The sequence below is a fragment of the Ciconia boyciana genome, chromosome 9 (genome assembly GCF_034638445.1).
Source record: "Ciconia boyciana chromosome 9, ASM3463844v1, whole genome shotgun sequence".
NCBI classification, from domain to species: Eukaryota; Metazoa; Chordata; class Aves; order Ciconiiformes; family Ciconiidae; genus Ciconia; species Ciconia boyciana.
The window spans coordinates 8,082,810-8,095,939 of record NC_132942.1 but is presented as its reverse complement, the minus strand read 5'-3'; the positions used below and the strand labels follow the sequence as shown (position 1 = coordinate 8,095,939).

General features: G+C 44.4%; 1 protein-coding gene across 4 annotated transcripts in view; it reads right to left on the bottom strand.

The window, feature by feature from the left end:
- The window catches only part of GRIA1 (glutamate ionotropic receptor AMPA type subunit 1), a 131,333-nt gene that overhangs the window by 46,190 nt on the left and 72,013 nt on the right, over positions 1–13,130 (bottom strand). For all 4 annotated transcript variants that reach the window (XM_072872127.1, XM_072872128.1, XM_072872129.1 and 1 more), the window contains 2 exons: positions 12,200–12,253; positions 197–358 (listed from right to left, as the gene is read on the bottom strand). In XM_072872127.1, the coding sequence (XP_072728228.1) occupies positions 197–358; positions 12,200–12,253 (216 nt within the window). The remainder of the gene's footprint in view (positions 1–196; positions 359–12,199; positions 12,254–13,130) is intronic.

Here is a 13,130-nt window from a genome sequence, read left to right as displayed (position 1 = left end):
TCTTAGCAGGAAGCAACTACTGCCTAGTAAAATTTAGACAATGTTGAGACACCTGGAACAGATAATGTTCATAATTATACTAAGTGACAGGTTTTCAGAGCGAGATTAGAGAGCTCTGTGTGATCACAAAGAGGTGAGCATAACTTGCACTGAGCCAGATGGACCTTACATTAAATGGGTTTTTAATACCACTTGCCTTTGGCCTCTTCCAGTCTACACGAGGATGCTCCCTGGCATCATTATTCCTCCACTGCTGCATGATCCTGGCGGGAACAGCATCTGTGTAATTAACCAACTGGAAGCCGGTTACATTGGCTCCGCTCTCCTTGAATTTGGTCAGGTCAATATCCATGAATCCCTGGTACAGGAGAGAAGCAGGAGAAGCTCATCAGAGGAAGACGTCTGGGCAGATAAGAGGAATCCTGCCTATCTATGCATATGGCAGCCAGCTTAGGAAAAATCTCTTCCCTCTGCAAGGTAAGGTCCAATTCAAGAGAGGCACTGCTTCACTGACCGCACAGCAAACTTGCCTTTCTCACAGGCTCTGAGCTGGACATATCCTGCAGTTTCCACCCAGGGAGACAAACAGTCATATTAATAACAGTTTATTTGCAAGAAAGCTAACAGAATAATGGAAAAATATATCCCAAATAATGCTTGGATGTAAATAACAACATTAACAAAATGTATTAGAAAGAATTATTCACCCAGCTCTAACTTTTATACAGAATTATTCACCCAGCTCTAACTTCTATGCAGCAACTTTTAGTCACCAATGCAGAGGCTACTTCTTTTCAAGTCATGATTTGTAGGGAAAGACAAATCTTGAACAATGAACTTCCAGCAGATCAAGAAGTAAGTGGTCAGTCAGCCTGCCGAAAGAGCCTGCGTCTGTTAGAAAAGACAGGTTATAGGATTTACTAATTTGGGAGAAAAAAGTGTACTTTTTTGGACTTCAGATTACTAATGAAATACATTTCTTTCATTTCTTTATTGTTCTTCCCTACCTCTTGCCCACTGCATGTGATGAACACAAATGCACAAATACACATGTGTATCAGGGTGGCATTGTAGAACTAGTCACTCCTGTTGAGTCAGAGGCAAAAAATAATTAGAGACACACTGCAAGCAATATGGAGAAGAGGTCATTTTTTGGTATCCCAGTTTTGACTCTGTCTCTTCAGCACTGCTGTTATCCAAAACTGTTTGCTGTGCTTCCTTGCCCAAAGCAGGTGCTTGAACAGAGACTCTGCCCTCCTGCTTGGGCTGCTGTGTGTGGGACAGGCTGAAGGCTGGTGCTTTTTCTTTTAGAATACAAGCACAAGAGATGCAGTCAATTATTTTCCCTAGTACCATTAGCAACCATAACACATGAGGGAAAATGAACAAGGGGACTACGCACAATGCAATCACTTGAGCAACAGAAGAGCTTGTTTGAGCTCTGTCCTTTCCCTCTGCCCTCCACCACGTGCTGCTGGTGCACATTCTCTGCAGACACCTTCTCAGCCTACCACTGGGTTTCTCTCCCCTGCTTGCTCTCAAACATATGATGATGGTATGAGTGAAAAAAGCCAAGTCACATTATTCCTACGAGACACTGGTCAGGTTCCCATAAATGGTGCTATCTGTGCATAGGCTAGGGGAGCTAATTAGCTTATTAACTTCCAAGGTCCGGATCAAGCCATTGGATGGAAACCTGTTTTGGGAACAGACAGCTTGCAAGGAAAAGACTAAATTGCCCTCTGACATCAATGTCAGACTGACGGAGTCATAAGTGATTAAAAAATGTCTTTAAAGACTTTCACACTTTTTCTTCCAGCTTTTTGTAAGCAATTTGGCATCCACTTAGAAGGCTGAGGATTGCATATAGGTGTAGGGATGCTCTAAATAGATGATTTGTTTTGCCTCAAAGTGCAGCTATTTAGCTTTAAAAAAAAGTGATATTTTGTGTGTATGTATTCCTCAGAATGCTGGTTAAACCCACATCAATCTTGTTTGTAATTGCTAGCATAGGGGTTTCAGAAAGCCAGAGCTGTGATTAATGAATAGGAAACGCAGCAGGATAATTGTCCTTGACATCTTAATGCATTTCAGGCCAAGTGTTTTTTGACACAGAGAGCTCCTAAGGTTCAGTAAGAGGGACCTCACAGGTTGCCAACTGGTTATTCATGGCTAGGACCAAATTACACTGACATTTTGCTCCTGGGAGGTACTCAGGGAAAAAAGATCTGTCAAAAGAAACTACCACACAGCAACTTGAAGTTTGTGCCACCAGCTCCTCCTTGGAAGGCCTACAAAGGCATGAAGAAAAGTCCAAGTTCACAACAGAGTATGAGTAAGATGTCTGATGTCTTTAGTCCCCTCAATAAACAGATTTAATTAGGAAAAGTCAAAAAAAGGTTATGACACCAGTGACAAGACAGCAGCAGTTAAAAACACTTTCACTGTTTTCCCCAAACCGTTCTGAAACTGAAGGAATTATTCAACAATATTCATTGGGATTCATCTTATATAAAACTTTAAAATAATCTGCATAGACAAAAGGAATTATTTCTTCCTGAAGATTGTACTAATTTTTCCCCACTGATTTTTGACACAATTCAGGTTCCTTAAAAAGTGTGGAGATCTCTGAAGATTTTCCAGCTGTTTAAGGCAGTTGGGACCATAGAGGACATCATTAACCTTGACTATGTCCCTGCATTTTGGCATTTATCAACCACTGAAATAACTGTTTTCACCTGTTATCCCTCCTCCACATGCCCCAGTACAAGGTCAGTATAGGAATGGTCCTAATTACAAAGGCATTTTAATCACTGCACCACTGAAATCTGCTCAGAGCAAGTCTGGGTGACATGACAGCCAATAAACTGGGAATACCAGAGGTCAGATGTTGTAGAAAATAATTCCCAGAGAAGGTGAATTCTTGCTGGCTAACATATAAACAAGAATATATCAAATGTTATGCAGACTGTCTCTTGAAAATGCTTCTATTGACAAAGTGGCATCAGGAATTAAATATGCTTATCTGTCTTTCTGGCACATCAGTCAGTGCTTGTAGGAAACAGAAGAACAGGAGAATTACAATATTTGCAAGTAAGAAGTCATTGATCATCTGTCACCTTGTACTAACTATAGGCATCTGTTGCAAAAAAGGGACCTTTTATTTCATTTTCAGTTGGCCATATTTGGAAAACAGAAAATAGATTTTTAAAAAATGACTAATGAAAGACTGCAACCTGCTACTGAGGGGCAGCAGACAGACTTTTGCAACAATATGTTTAGTGTCAACCAGTTTGGGAAAGAACCAGCACAGAAATGCTTCCCTTTGCCATCCAATCAAGTACAGCAAGTAGTGACCAGTGCTGGAACGACATACTCCATGGGACCTCTGTGATCCCATGGAATGGTCAAATGGTTTTGAAACCCTTTCAAAAATTTGCCAATGAATATTGGAAAATGTTTGCTTTGCAGCCACGTCTGGAGCACAGTGGGCTGTTCAGGGAAACGAGCTGAACCCCTGGAAGTTGGTGGTACGTGACTTTCTTCAGGCTCTTTAAACCTCAACCGTTTGGGACGTATCTGTTGGACATGCAGGTATCTGGCCTCACCTCCCAACACAGCACTGGCCAGTCCCCCGGGAAGGAAGAGGAGGAATACAGGAACTCACGTTCCAGCCCAGGTGCTGTGCCAGCACCCCTGGCAAAGCAGGCACAGCAGGACCCAGAGGCAACACGGAGCTCCCCAGGGCCCCAGATAGGGTCAGTGCCCAGGACTTAGGTGCTCCAGGGAGAGACAATACTTCTGCAGGCGCAGTTCTCTCCAGGAGCCATCAAAACCAGGCTGGAAGGGACACCACATCAGCCAGCCCACCCCCTACCCTCTTGGCAGGATTAGCTGTCCCTTTGATTTAAATTCACTTCGCAAAATCTTCTCAGCAAACCAGAGAATTCAGCCTCCTGCCTTGTGTATGCCTAGAAAATGCCTGGCTTTCTCTGAATGCCATCGAGTTAGCAGGCTGACAATAAACCACAAAAATCCAGACCCGTCCACGCTGATGGGCTGAGACAGCCTCCCTCCTCCACGCCTGCTCTGACTCACAGCATCTGCAACACACAGTTCGAGCAACAGCCAGGCTCAGTTCAAAGGAGGAAACTTGCTCTTTAGCCCATACCATGGACTGTTCTCTCTGCATTAATGAACCTCACAAAGTGATTACATGCAGAAGTCCTGCTGCTAGTAAATAATATGGGCAGCTGTTACAGACCTTCATGCCTTCAAATAGAAAACAGAACAGTACTGGGAAGGGTTTTTTCCTCATTGTGTTTTCTTTGCTGCATCTGTTCTTTATGCTGTTCTTAAACTGAAAACATTTTTCAGCCAAAGGTTGTTTTACCGTCCCATTTGCTGCCTTGGTTGCTGGGAGAGGTGTCAGCAAGTCACACATTTATATTCCTCTCCACTGCTTGTGGGCTCAATCATCAAAGCAAATGCATAATGCAGGAAGACTGATGACTTGAAATGGGCCTCATGAATCCATCGTGATTAACTGGTCCACGAAGGATCTGCCTTGAAAAGAAAGTCCCCCAGAAATGAGCCAGCTCCTTATTTATACCCTGAACACCATGAGCAGCCAAGACATTGAGTGGGCAGTGCGGACGGCTGTCAGACGGTGTAGGGAAAGCCTCATTCCTTCATGCATGACCCTCCTCAAATCTGCCAGCACCACTTAGTTCCCCACATGTCTCCTTTCACCCTCCTATTTCACTGCCATACCATCCTAAACCTCTGCCTCTTCTCCCCACGCTGATGACACCGGACGGCATTGCTCCTTCTGCGACATCATCCCAGCCTGTGGGAATGCTGCAGACAGCAGCAGCCTCCCCGCCGTACCCAGACATTCACAGGCAGCCGGCCACTGCCCCACGCCTTCAAATTCTCTCTGTATTTCACTAAATTGATATTAATTGCTGGCGCTTTCCCTGCAGGGTGTCTCCTGCAGTATAATCGTGCCTTTGAAGCTGCGGTAACAGGCAGCAAGGGCTGTGCTCTGGGCAGGCTGCAGCTGATCGCCTCATAAAACTCCTCGCAGCTCAGCTGCAGCACAGCTTAAAATCTCTGTGCCTTTGCTCTGTCTTGGTTTTTCATGAGAGAAAGGACATTAGAGAGTCTCCTTGAAGACTGCCACATTTTGGAGAAACACTGTTGCTTTCTCTCCTCCCTCTGCATCTTCTGAGCCCTCCAGATCTCCCCCTGAGACTGGCAAAGCTCATCTCTGAATAAGGAGATGGAAAATGCCCCTTTCTCTTGAATTGGCTGGAGAAGGCTTGTTGGCTGAACCTAACACAGTCCCCTCACCCCAAGAATGAGTGTTAGGTTTTTTAGTCCCTTTCTGCCTGGGATGAAGAGACTGGAGTCTATTTTTTTCTTTTTTTTTTTTTTAAGAGTTGCACACCAAAATATTCTTTTTTAAGCAAAAAGCATTTAAGCAATTCACCCTGAGCTTGGGTGGGTGCCACAGAAACTTGTGGCACGATCGGGAAACTGGTCCAGCTCTCTTTAGATGCTATCCATGTATGGCTTGCAATGCCAGACTGCTTCCTGCTAGCAGACTTTATGATTTTAAGAAACTTTGCAAAGCAAAACAATTGCTTCTGAATGGCTGTAGATCAGCTGAGTGAATGCAAAGTGGCTCCTGTCATTTCAAGGTATGCCGGTGTCTTTCTGCAGGGACCAAGAAGTCGAGTGTTTCCAGACGGAGCATCCCTAATATACCAAATTATCTTCAAGCTTGACTTCTCCAGTGAAACATCATTCCTCACTCCCATCACTTTGTATTAATAAGGAGGGTACATCAAAAAAGAGCCCATCTGCTCAAGTCTCATTCCAGCATGCCTTCCAACAGGAGAGGCCTTCTTCTCTTCTGCAGAATTATTAATATGTCAAATCTCATTGTGGCAGCAAAACATGTGAGTCCTCACTGTAACACAGAAGTAAGCGAAGAAGAAAAGGAAAAGAAAGATGTCAAGAGGGGACACTTTCAGACAGGGTCCCAATGTCGCAGTTTGATGAGTCTGTTTTGTCCTGGTCTATTGATGCAAAGCAAACCAAGTCAGGTGAGGATCCAGACTTCAAGGACATCAGGCTGGAGATGACCAGTAACTCTTTTTTGGTACAGCTCTACAGGCATAAGATTTTATTTGTGATACTATTTGCATCAGCCCTATCCTACTGCTGCAGTGCATTCTGGATATAAATGATCATACACATCTTGTTGGAAAGCTCGGTCTGGGCAGAGGGACAGATGCTCTAGGTGGATGTTTGTGGTTTAGAGAGCTTTCAGAGGAGAAACTGATTTAAAGGTTTGGGAAACATTCCATGTAGTGACAGATGCCAGGACTTCAATCAAAGATATGATTAAGGGATGACCTGATCACAGTTTACAAGGACCAAAACGTCAGTAACAGAATATTTGGCGTAGCAAACAGAAGCATAAATCTGATGGAGGAAGCTGAAGCTAGGCAAGTTTCGACTAGAAAAAAGCACCAATGAAGTCACCGTGAGGAAGACATCACCCTTTGCCATGTTGAGCCGGGGTAATGGATTAGGAGACTGCAAATGGCTGAGGAAACCTGTTAGTTTAACACCCTTTTGCTGAGATTTAAGCAAACACATTTTTCCTTCCAACAGCTGTAATATAATCTGTCAGTTACTCACCTGATGCTCAGTGATTTTTTTTAAGCCACAGTAAGTCACTCATGCTTTTGAGCTCTCATTAGCTACTGCAAAAATCCTGCCAAGGTTGCAGTTCATATTCTCCCGTGTGGGCAATTTTTGTACCAAAACCAGATTATTTTCTTTTACGTGAGACACTGTAATTCAAGCAAAAATTAATTCAGACACTGCTGTGTCTTTTACTATTAGTAATTCAGATGAGATAATGTTATAAGGGTTTCTTCTGCTTGATGATCTTTGAATCAGGACACAAAAGCTGTTTGGAAGTGAAATGCAGACCTCAGAAATTTCACTGTTATGTTATATTGTCTTCCTCTGCCTGGAAAACCAAGTTTTCTCATGAGTCTACCTGCAGCAACCTCTCAGAAAGAAGAAAGGCCTAACTGGCATACTTTTAGGAACCTAAAAATAACTTAGAATGTCTCTTTCCAACACAAGAATATAATTTTTGCAAGACCAGGCATCTTGAGATCTTACCAGGACAAGAAGCCGATGCTGTACACATCCTTTTGGAAACTCCCACAAAACAGTTTCCAATCAGCTAGTGATGCAAACCTGAGTATTGCAAACCTCAGTCAGCAATACTTTAGGGGGCAAGAGACAGCGTTAAGAACTGAGGGTGATTAAAATAAACATGGCAGCTTTCAAACTGATGGGAGACTGAGAACCGCAACATTTTAGCTCCGGGCAAGCTGAGTCAGGGGCTCGGTGCAGGCAGCGGAGCCATCGACAGACGGCCAGTGCCACACGCCACACTTGTGCTGTGGCAGGTACAACTTCTTGCACTAGGCTCGTACCCAGCACGGACACAGCAGACCCTTCCCATGTGGCCACAGAACATGCTGCAGGATGTACACGTGCTGCATCGCTTTAGGAGAGCTGGTCTCTGCCTGTGCTGGGAGAACTTTGCTCCCCAGGGATGTGGACGTCCTTTTTGACAGCCAATTTCAGAGGGTATCCGTCTTTGCTATCTGCCCCAACTGGTTGGTCTCAGGTCACTGTGTCTCAGCCCTGGTAGTGCAGAAGTTCTCCCTTCCATTTTTGTGGGGAAAAAAGTCAGAGGCCCACTTAAACTACAGGTGAACTGAATCAAACCAGTAGATTTTGCCTGACTCCTGCACAAGCCACTCTGCTGGCAAAGCTGCTGTGTTGGTAACTTCCAAAGCCACCACAACTGCTTGCAAATTGAAACTCTGTCCATGGTCTAACTCAGCACTGACACATGCTGATATTAAATGGCACAGGAAAAATGCTTACCTCTGCTAATCAACTCTGTTTTTATCTTTACTCTTCCCTGCTACCCCTAGCATCAGCAATCTCATACACTTATCTATTCAACTTCAAACGAGAGCATTTGCTAAAAGAACGACTTGGACTAATGCACCAGGAAAGAAAAAAAGGCTAAAACACTGTATGTGGCAGCTGTCCTTCATACTTTTCTTTTAAAGGCAGGTCACACGAACATCACTTATTTTAAAACAAAGATCTTCCTCTCCCCAAGAGAGCTGGTGTTCTCCCACTACTGACAGTAGTCAGCCTACATCCCTGGCGCAGGACAAACAGATACATGAAGCCAAGGTTATGGGGAAAAAGTCTGTACCATCAAAAGAAAGGAATCCCAGAAGTTACTAAGGTTGCTCTTCTGACAGTATTGACTGTATTTTTTTCCTTTGTGGTTGCTAGACTGATGGTCTCAAAGGCTGAGAACAAAGCTTAGAAAAATAAGACTCACAAAAACAAACACTTCTTAAAGTTGCCAAACCTCTTTGAGTTCCACAAAGAAAAATAGAGATACAGAGAGAGAATGAGAGGGAGAGAGAGATAGGATTGCAACCCCCCAGTGCTCTTATACCTGAAAAATATCCAGGCCGGCAGCTGGTAGAAGCTAATTGGGATAACTCTAGGGGGTACCAGTCGAGGATCAGGTTTTCATGAGTTTGCAAAAGCCATAGACAGTGCCAAATTTGCCTCAAGGAGAGGCAGGGATGCTCACATGAACTCTTCCCCTGGCAGTGATGTTGGGGACAGACCTTTGTGGGATGGGCAGGGCTGAGCAGACAAGACAGGTTGTGTCTTTAACAGGCATAGCAGATTTGGAGAAGGATGTTTGCCCACGGCCCAAGGTGCAGAACCGTTTAATTTTGTTTGTGGACGCAGAAATATTATTGTCTTACCTTGGCAACAGCAATTTCACTGAAAAAGAAAGCTGTTCCTGCTAGGAAATACTAGCTTTCATTTGCTGCTACTTGTCAAATTCTGCTTGGTGCTTTACTACAGCTCACCCGACAGCAACCGCTGGGCAAACAAGCGGTGATTAATGCAAGCCAGTTCCTCTTTGTTCAGGAATTGTCTGTGACCAGACAGGGATTTCCTCCGTGTTCAAAATGGATGATTTTTGTAGGTCTTATTCAGCCTGTGCATTGCCTTGCAAACTCACTTGCTTTGCATTCCTGATGTAACCCCAGTTTGGAGCTGCTGTAACTGGGCAGTAGTGTGCTGCTGCGTGTTTTTTTGGCTGAATACAGCTCTGAACAAGCATATAGCCAAAAATAAGAATTTCAGTGGGGTTATCCATAAATATTTCCCAACATTTGCTTCCAGTGTGTCATTTCCATAATTGTTTCCCCATGGAAAAGGGCCCAAGGTTAGGCAGCGCTGCAAAAGGCAGGTATTGAAAATTCATCCCCTTGCTCCAGCTAGTGCAGGTAACTTGGTGGCTACGAACCAGCTGAGGGCTCAGTTGACTTGTACAAGGGTAGAGCCTGTCCCAGCCAGGGCTGGGAGCCTTATCTTTGTATAGGATGAGAGTCCTAAAATCAGGACTGCATCAGTCAGCACAGGGGACAAAAAATAACTCATTTGGAAATGTTCAGGCACTTGCAGTTTTTAGTTCTTAATTTATTCTCTTATGACCCAGTACTCCAGAATGAGCCACTTCCACAAAATCGGGCTGTTTTCTAGGCATGCGGGTGTGCACATGAGGGTACGTGTGTGTGTGTAGGCAATGCACGCCCTGTCATCTTAGGACTTGTCTACAGGGGAAAATGTGGGGTGTTTAAGGTCTATCTACTATGTGTATGAGTCAGTGGGAATAAATTATAGCATGTTACACCCTCTGAAGGCTCTAATCCAGCAATGAGATGTCCTTAGGAGAGGGTGAAACCTACTGATCTCTTGGATCAGAGCATCCACACTATGGTTTAACCCTGGCAGATGCCAACTTCCCACATTCTACCAATCCCTTATAACATCCCTGGTCATCCCAGCAGAGGGAGGCTTGTCATCCTTCCTCACTGTAATAATGGTCTCAGGAACATGGGATCTTCACGGCCTTTTTGCCATTCTCCTTACAGAACCGATCAGCAAGTAGCTGTCGTGTGGGTGCAGCACATCACAGAAACGGATTTGGCTCCTGCTGCCTGAACCTGCCCTTGTGCATGGCAGAACCACAAAGCTTGTTCTGCCCTGGAAAGGGCCTTCTTAACCTTCAGGAGCGTTAGTCCTTTTTTTTAAAATACTTTCCCCGTGTTGTCTGATTATCCCCTCCTCTTTTTTTTTTTTTTTAATATTCTTGTCTCTGGAGCTTGACTGTTTTGCAATGCTGGATTTTAAGGAGCAGGAAAGACCAAAGGAAAGGGCTTGAATTCCTTTCACTCTTCTTCTCCTCCCAGATCAAAGCTGCTTGAAAAGCACAGCTAGTAACAGTGGTTTCTGGTGGTCCCATCAGACCTTGTGGGTCCCGGGGACCCAAAGGAGCCCCCTCTCAGCTGCGCCTGGGAGGAAGAATCTCCCTGCAGAGGGGTTGGGGAAATGAAAAGCTTTTTGCTCTGAGTTAATTATTTATAATCCATGTTGGCTGAGTATGCAGCCTCTTCCAGCCAGCTCTGTCCTCTCAGCATTTGTGCAAAGGCGAAGAAAACAAATTAAAGATGGGAAAAGTATGCTTTCTCAGCCTGAAGGTGGGAGAGAGTGGTATCATATGACAGAGGGAAATGTCCTTCGTAACTCCAACACCTAGACCACCTCATGCCTGTAATGTATTTATCCTTATGAAACCGAGCAGGGAGAAGAAGTGATAGCATTCTCATTTAGCTTTCCACATGGGTATACATAAAAGTGCACAGACACGCACACTCCAGCTACTCCAGATAGCTTCTCTGCTTAACTTTAATGAAGGGACTTTCATAAACATCTGAGGGCCGAGACCTGGGTTACAGCAAATAATAATTTTTTAAAAATTAAGAACTGAAGTTATTGGCTGCTCTACAGTTTGCATGTCTCCCCCTGCACAATGTAACATTTTTAACTTTGTAATTACATGGTAGGCACCCAGCGTAGAAGTGCAGGGTCAGTATCAGGGCATCCTGGGGTAATTAGGTGGCCATTTTTGTCTTGTAAATTACAGAGTTATCTTGGGACTGAGAGAAGGAGAACGGCAGCAACTGCTTGACTAATTGGTAGTTTAAAGTTTAATTACCCCAGGCCTGACATGCTGCCTCGCAGATGCAGCTGCGGGAGGGAAGAACGGCTCCAGACCCTGCACGGACACAGCGGGTCCTGGGAGGAGCAGCCTCAGCCTCAGGCTGCTGACGCCAGCCCGTCCTCTGCTGTGCATCGCCCTGGATGGACGGACACATCTGGGCAGGAGAGGGTAGGACCTCTGCTGTGGAAAACCTCCAGCTGCCCTAGGGATTGAGGCTATTCCCCTCTCTTACCTCTTCCCAAACCTCCCTAGGCAGAGAAATTCTCCAGCCTCCTAGGAGAGGACAGCATATTGCTCCAGAAAGATGGCCCTGCTGCTGCTCAGCACAGCTCTGTCCTCAGGCAGCGCTTCCCTGCATTAAAGGGAGAATCCTTTCCTTAAACAAATCTTTAAATCCAGTTCATTCCTTAGAGCCATGACAGTCAGATTTGATTTAGCACCAAGCTGCAAGATAGGTACTTATTTTATTTTTACTTGAAGGTCAGGGACCTTGGTGCATCGTCATTAACAAGTCTGCCCTTAGTGGGGCTCTCAGGATGGCTGTGAAACACTTCACTTGGGGACACACACTGAAGTGGAGTTAAAACTAGTTAGAAAATGCAAGTTGTTACCAGCAGCCAATAAGTTCTTGGTGGCCTGACTGAAACAAGCTGGGAGGGCAATACCAGGGCCCCAGGTGCCCATGGCATGCAAAAAAAATCATTATCACAACAAGCATTAATTGACAGTTGGCTTAACTGGCTTTGAAAAGATGCAGATTGAATCTGGACGAAAAAAAAATCCAGCAACCTTGGAGATACCCTGGAGATAATATTGCTGGCTCAAGACAGAAAACACCACAAGGAGAACACCGCAAAGGACTTTGGTATTTTTTTCTACTCAAAAGGTAGATTAGAAAAAAGACTTCCAGCTCAGTAACTGTTAAGTATAGTGCTTCACAAACTATGAGGTACTAAAAAAAAAATGCCAAGGAGGGCAACTCACCAAATTTGCCAGAATGTAGTGGTACCCATTCCCATTTTTTTCAAGCTTGATGATCTGCAAGATGAAAACCAAGGATATTTAGCAGAGACCAACTAACGAAGTAGAGCTTCATTTATCTACTCTTCTTCCCCATTTTTCTCCGATGAGACTGTTTGGTTGAAGACAGGAAGACATAGCAAAAGAAAAGTTCACAATCTTGTTAGAGGAAGGACAGAGCTTTCACACATGATATTTGAGCAGCAAGTCTGAAATTAGACAGGACAAGATCCCCAAGCAGATTCCACAGGCGGGAAGAATAAACTACGTGAACCAACCTGTTTCCTGTAGGCTCAGGGATAAAAACACAGTGCTTTTTCTAAATAAACATTAAACAAGATTTCTATTTCAGGCATTAAAGGAACAAAGCAGGGATCTGGGGTCCATTTGTCCCGTGAATGCAGCTGAAACACTGAGCAAGACTAAAGAGCTATTCTGTACATCCTCCCATCAAGAGTCCCTGCCGCAGACACCTACCTGGGTGAGATGTCAGGAGGTTTAGACTGTAGGCCAATTTTTCTCCTTTAGTGCATTGGGGTAGCTTCAAGCCACATCTCCAGAACAAAGCTGCCTGGGCAAGTCACTCAACAGAGGATTCCCCTTGCATGTTCATTGAGATTATTTGTATCTTCATACTCATGGTGTCCCAACATATGCTCTTTGCCACTTACTCCTTTCTCCCTGATGCCTGTAGAGTTAGGTTTTTATTCTCTTTTATCAACACAATTGCTTATGGATCTGTAATGTTTGAAAGTTTCTGTGTTAGCTGGAAAAATTTCCCTTGTCTAAGCAGAAAGGCACCATCTGTTGCCTGTGATTATGGGGGACAGGGTCATTGATCAGATGACCCCTTGATGTCTTTTTCTTCCTTGATTTAAAAAAATACAGAAAGAAT